This window comes from Choloepus didactylus, chromosome 8 (genome assembly GCF_015220235.1).
Source record: "Choloepus didactylus isolate mChoDid1 chromosome 8, mChoDid1.pri, whole genome shotgun sequence".
NCBI classification, from domain to species: domain Eukaryota; kingdom Metazoa; phylum Chordata; class Mammalia; order Pilosa; family Megalonychidae; genus Choloepus; species Choloepus didactylus.
The window spans coordinates 77093695-77100787 of NC_051314.1; the positions used below are offsets into that span (position 1 = coordinate 77093695).

Here is a 7093-nt window from a genome sequence, read left to right on the forward strand (position 1 = left end):
TTCACTGCAAAAAAAGATTTTTTTAAAAAATAAAAAATGTTCTATCAATGAGATGCAAAACATTATCAGGTATTTGTATAAAAAATGAATATACAAGAATGTTCAATGCAAGTTATTTTGTATAGATGTGTTGAGAAAATTAATGTAACTAATGTATAGCTTATTTTAAACGTAAGCAAGGTGAAAATGTCCAGGACCATTCCTCTTTGCTTTAGATGTTTCTTTAAATGCCATTTACTTTACTTAGCTGAGAACAATGCTATTCTTTTGATTGAATCTTTGAAGGCTTTCTTAACTTGATTGTTTCTCAAGGTATAAATAAAGGGGTTCAATGTAGGTGAAATAGAAGTTATGAGCAGTGAAACCACTTTGTTATTTGTAACTTCTTCCTTTGCTGTAGGATTCATGTAGATGAAAATGCATGTGCCATAGGTGATGGAAACCACAATAATGTGGGAAGAACAGGTCGAAAAGGCCTTCTTCCTTTGCTGGACAGATGGGAATCTAAAAATTGTCCTGAGGATGTAGGTGTAGGACAGAACTACACAAGTAAGTGTCATATTCAGGGTCAGTATAGCGCAGATTATAACAGTCTGTTCCATGAGCCATGTGTCTGAGCATGCGATTTTCATTAGGGGAAACGCATCACAGCCAAAATGATCAAGGATGTTAGAGTTACAAAATTCCAGTTTTAAACCGAGGCTAAGTGGTGGGATTATTATACACAAACCAGCTGTCCAACAACAGATGATGAGACTGCTGCAGACTCTTTTGCTCATGATGGTCACATAATGTAGGGGTCTGCAGATGGCCACATAGCGGTCATAGGACATGGCAGCAAGGAGAAAAAATTCTGTTACTAAAAAGAGGTCAGTAAAAAACACTTGGATGACACAAGCATTGTAGGTGATGACCTTGTCATCCGCAGCTATGTTATACAAGTACCTAGGAACACATGCGGATGTGAAGGAGCTCTCTAAGAAGGAGAAATTTTGTAAGAAAAAGTACATGGGTGTTTTAAGATGGGAATCCGTAAAGGTGAGTGTGATGATGGTCAGGTTCCCAGTTACACTCAACATGTAGGTGAGAAGTAGAAATATAAAAATCAGAACCTGGAGCTGAGGGTCATCAGTCAGTCCCAGCAGAATAAATGTTATTGTATTGTTTCTCATCACTGACTGCTGATTTCTCTTCAATCTGTATGTAAGAATCAGGGACATTTTCTTACAATTATTTAAACTCTCTAAAATTCAGCATATTAAGTACTTTATTCTGTACTACATTTAGAAAAATTACCTTTAACTTCCATTTTCTGCTTAGGGATTTCCCTTGTGATGATAATAAATTAGTCTGATGAGGTGTAATTTTGTAGGTTGCAATAATGCCCTTTGGCTTCCACAGTTCTTCCCTATTCCCAACCTGAATCACAAAACTTTGTGGTAGATTTCATGTTTTTTTCCTTGACATTTTGGGTGTTTTTTTAAACAATGCTAATACATAACAATAACTTGGACTCAATATGCATACTTCAGAATAGAACGTAATTTTTTATTCTAAAGCAACATTTTTGCATATTGCTTGGTGTTTAGGACAAGCGTTTTTAATTCATAGGAACAACCCTTTAGTCTGCTGCTCGCCCCTACACGATCCATTTTTCCCCCATTAATTTGTACATTACCTTTACTGAATGAATATGTTTAATTATTGCTGGCAAAGAAATGACGGACTTCTCTCCCTGATCTTTCTGTCAAATGAATTCTTTTATCTTCATTGGTGTGATATTTGCTTCATAATAAATAATTAATCCAACAGTCAGGAATCTTTTGATTCTGAGTTAGTATTAAGCTGCGCCGAGGACTTTTCTCAGGCATTAACCGTTAATTACATTAGTAGAAACACACATTTTTCCGCTATACAATCATTATCTCAAGGCTTGAGATTTTCTGACATCAATGAATGGAAAGTCTTTCCCCTTTATGTACCCAGTTTATTTGGTTTATGTACAATTTCACTTTATTTTTTAACTTACTGTGTTCTCTCCTTACTGAGGTGTGGGCTGACTTGGCTGCATGTATTTGTGTATTTCACAATGTTACCAACATAGGGAAGAAGCACTGACTGAGACACATGGTTTACCTGAAAGCTAGACCCTCCTTGGGAATTTGTTCTCTCATTCAACAAAGGTCAACCATCTCATATCGAGATGTAGGAGAGCTATATTTTTGCTGCCCAGTTACCTTTCTTCATCTTTCTCCCAATTTCTTAGATAATATATGCAGTACTGTGAAACTTCACTTGAACTTGCAAACCTGGAACACTATTCAATCTTCAAAATACATTTTTCCTAAGATATTACAACTTTTTATATTATAGTAAGTTAATAAAGAGGTTGCCTCTAAATATAACTTATTTCGTTTATTCTGTCTTTCTAACAAATGGTCAAATTGAACACCGAGTTTTTAATGAGATTCTGCCACTTTAGTCAATATGTTATCCTTTTGGAGGATGATAATAAAGGGCATGCTTACATACTTCTGTGGATGCAAAGGTACTTTACTAGTTTTATTTGAGTTTGAAGGCACATCCATCTCCATGTGCATTTCTTAGCATAAATTAGATGTGGATTTATTTCTTATCCATTAAAATACCAGATGTTTATGTATACAAGAAATAGAAAAAAACATTTATCTGTACAAGGTCAATCATTTTTAAAATGGCATCTTGTAAATATATGTTGGATACATAATAAAAAATATAAATCATCACTGAAATCTATTTACTTTTCAGGAGGAAAATATGACCTAATCCTTCAAAAGTAATTACAATTAAGGAGAAAAACTAGATCATACTTACTGTTCTCTTGGTAAACCAGAGCTTCTGTTGATTGTTTAAACAGAACGTAAGACTGAAATGTGGAAATTGATATGTTTATATTTTGACATTTATTGGCATATGAGGGAATGCATAGAGCTTTCTGCACTTGCCATCCGTGACAAATTTGACATATTCTTGATAATGGGCTTAGTGCTATTATAAGCTTCCCAACATCTTCTTACTTCCATCACTAAAAAGAATGTAAATGATTCTGAAGCCTGCAGTGTTAGGTACTGTAACTGTATGTACTGGTGTAAGAGATGAAACTCTAAAATGTCAGGACAGAGGAAAGTTCTTTTACGATAGTTAGCATCATAGATTTTTTTTAAAATAATTTGCTGAAATGCCACTTAGTGAAAAAAACAAAAGGTCCTTGGTGACCTACATTCAAGAGTCATTAATGATTTTTTTTTTAATAATAAAATTTGACAATAAAACAAGTAGAACAGGCTTCAGTGGGGACCATGTCCTTGGAGACAGAGATGATGATACATCAGCATCAGACACAGGTCAGGGGGACAACTACTTTGTAGCTCATTTTAAGAAAACTTTTACATCTGCTAAAGCATTTGTAATGTTGCAAACCTTTGTTATATGAATATAATCCTTTGTTATGTGAATCCCTTATTCTCAATTGGGAAATTTTAATCATATGAGCAAAAGGAAAGGTTTATTCAATTATATGAAGCACGTACATCCATTAAAAAACTTATCCTTTCAGATTTCTCTTTCTCTAAATACTCCCACATTCACAAGTGCTTAAATATGTGTAACCACATCTTAAAATAGGATATATAAAGTATGATTTTATATAGTTAAACACATCTTAATTTGTCACATAATATAAAATTCTGTCATTTCCATTTTATCGCTATTAATCCCCTTGGCTGTATAAATATTTTGACATTTATTTTACCAATGCATAAATTAATTTATAACATTCTTCATTATGCACAGTTATCCATCATATAATCAAAAGCATCTTTGTACTAGTATTTTTGCATATGTTTGAGAATAATTGCTAAAAGTGAAATTTCTAGATGAAAATATTTTATTTTTAGAAAGTTTGTGCACTGTTATAGAAGAGCCATATGAGTACTTTATCTTAAATATTTGTTACTGTTTTTAGGCCATTGATGTACATCATTTCTATTTTCAAGTCTTTATATTTTGTAACTTTAAGTATGTTAAATATGTGTTCTGAGTTTTTATAAGTTTTTAAAAGTGTGCTGGTTTTTGGCATATGATTAATGATATTTTATACAATTTAATCTATCATTTATTTTAGTTTTTAGTTTTTTACAGCATTATTGGGGTGTAATTGACAATAACAGTGTGTACCAGGCCTCTTCAGATTCCACAGAGTGAGACAGTCTTTGTGACACATATTCTTATTTAATGTTTTTATATTGTATTATTTTGCTGTGGTAATAAACTGTCGATTTGTTAACATTGTCATTCTCAATCCTATGAGTCTTTCTTAATTATGAAACACTGTTTGTCACCATTGGAGAACAGTTGTTTAAGAAATTTGTCAATTTTATCTAAGTTGCCAATTTATGGTTATATGTTTTTAAATAATATTCCCTTTTTATTCTTTAATATCTGTAGAATATGTAGTGATGTCACATCTGTGGTTATTGGTGTGTCTTCTGTCATGTGTTTTAGTAATATTTTTTAAGAACAACTTTTCTCCTGTTTTCTTCTTATATTCCAATTGATTTCTACAATGATGTCGATTATATTATTTTCTTCTATTGATTTTAGATTTGAATTTTCTTTTCCTTCATAAAAGGAGAAAAATTAGAAAATTTATTAGATAGTTTTCATCCTTTTTCATATAGACATTTAGTGCTATACATATGACTTTAAATACTGTTTTAGTTATGCACAAATATTGACATTGTTTTTATTTCTAATTCATTTAAAGTACTTTTAATATCTCTTGATTTCTTCTTTGATTCATATTTTATTTAGATTTGTGTTAATGTTCATATGTTTATAGATTTTCCTGATGTCTCTCTGTTATTGTTTACTCTTTTAAATCTACTATGCTTAGAGTTCATATTTTGTAGGATTTGAATTATATTATGGCTCAGAATATGGTCTATTTTATAAATTGTTTGCTATACATTTGATAAAATTGTGTATTCTGCTATTGTTTGGGTTCAATGTTCTGTAAGTGTTGATGAGGTCAAATTGATTGGAAGTTTGATTCAAGTTTTCTATATTCTTGATTTTCTGAGTATGTTTTCTATTAATCGCTAACAAAAAGATACTGAAATCTCCAAGTGTAGTTTTGGATTTGCATCTTTATCCTTGCAGTTCTGTCAGCTTCTGTGCTGTGTATTAGAAATGCTGTTATTAGTGACCTAAACATTTAGGGTTACCATGTCCTTAATGACCCTCTTTATCTCAGATAATCTCCTTTGTCCAATATTAATGTAGTCATCTCAGATTTCTTTTGATTGATGTTAGCACAGTCACTCTCAGCTCCTTTTCATCCTAGTCTTCTTACCTATTTTTGCCTTTATATTTAAAATGTGTTTCTGTATGCAGCCAAGGGTTGCTGTTGCTTTTTTATTCAATCTGACATTCTCTGCTTTTCAGTTGGGTAAGTTTAGGGCATTTGCATTTATTGTGATTATTAAAACTGTTGGTTTGAAAGTGAAAATATTATTTGTTTGCCCTTCATCCCTTTGTCATTCTTTTGTTTCTCTTTTTCTGCTTTCTTTGTGTTATTTGTATTTTTTATGATTCCATTTATCTTCTTTTTAATTCCTTAGTTGCTATAACTTATTATTTTGTTATTTTAATGGTTGCTATAGGGATTACAATATGTATGTTTAACCTATCCCTTCATATATGCCATAAGAAACTTTCACCAGTTACTAGTATAATTTCATACATGTTACTTCTACTGATGGCTCTTAAAAATGTTGGAACTTTTACTGGTGAAAGCCATATGAAGCATGAGAAAGAATCAACATGAAGAAAATTATTCATTTCTTGCTTGAAACTGAAGGGAGTCACTGTGGGCAGCTTGTAGGAGCTGAGAGTGACTCCTGACTGACAGCTACAAAGAAATGAGGAACTAAGGTCAAGATGCAATGGATTTAAATATAAGGAGGAGCCAAGAAAAATAACATAACAGAAATACATATTATTAAAAGATTAAGGAAGTTACAAGAATCAGGGAAAAGTTTAGCAGCTGTTCATCTTTATTTTAACATTATTTATTGATGCTGCTTTCTTTTTACCTCTTTAAGAATGATACAGTTCTTTTGATTGAATCACTGGAGGCCTCCCTCACTAGCTTATTTCTCAGTGTATAAATAAATGGTTTTAACATAGCTGAAACAGAAGAAATGAGCAGCAAAACAACTTTATTAATTGTCACTTCCTCCTTTGCTGTAGGATTCACATAGATGAACATGCATGTGCCATGGGTGATGGAAACCACAATCATGTGGGAAGAACATGTTAGAAAGGTCTTTTTCCTTTTCTGGGAAGATGGAAATCCTGAAATTCTCTTGATATTATAAATCTGGACAGAACTCCACATATAAGGGTCACCATAAGGGTCAGCACAGCACAGATTATAACTGTGTGTTCCATGAACCTGTGTCTGAAGGTGAGGTCTACAGGAGTGGAGAAGCATCACATAAGAAATGATTAATGATATCTGAGTTGCAGAATTTCAGATGTAGCCCCAGACCAGGTGGGGAAATTATGAACAACAATCCAGCACATGGACAGCAAAACACAATTCTCCTGCAGACCCTATTGCTCATGATGTTCACATAATGCTGGGGTTTCCAGATGGCCACTGTTTTAGTTTGCTAATGCTGCGGAATGCAAAACACCAGAGATGGATTGACTTTTATAAAAAGGGGGTTTATTTGGCTACACAGTTAAAGTCTTAAGGCCATAAAGTGTCCGAGATAACACATCAGTAATTGGGTACCTTCACTGGAAGATGGCCAATGGCGTCCGGAAAACCTCTGTTAGCTGGGAAGGCACGTGGCTGGCGTCTGCTCCAAAGTTCTGGTTTCAAAATGGCTTTCTCCCAGGACGTTCCTCTCTAGCAAGCTTGCTCCTCTTCAAAACGTCACTCACAGCTGCACTCCGTTCCATCTCTGATTCAGCACGTTTATATGGCTCTACTGATCAAGGCCCACCCTCAATGGGTGGGGCCACACCTCCATGGGAGTATCCC

General features: G+C 33.4%; 1 protein-coding gene across 1 annotated transcript; it reads right to left on the minus strand.

Annotated features, from left to right (window-relative positions):
• Positions 1 to 239: 239 nt before the first annotated feature.
• Positions 240 to 1172, minus strand: LOC119541346 (olfactory receptor 6C2-like). Its single transcript, XM_037845185.1, has one exon. The coding sequence runs from the start codon at positions 1170 to 1172 to the stop codon at positions 240 to 242; it is 933 nt and encodes a 310-aa protein (XP_037701113.1).
• Between the last annotated feature and the right edge of the window lie 5921 nt (positions 1173 to 7093).

Bases quoted from the DNA above. Each gene is read 5' to 3' on its own strand.
- LOC119541346 (XM_037845185.1), bottom strand. From the start codon at position 1,172: ATGAGAAACAATACAATAACATTTATTCTGCTGGGACTGACTGATGAC.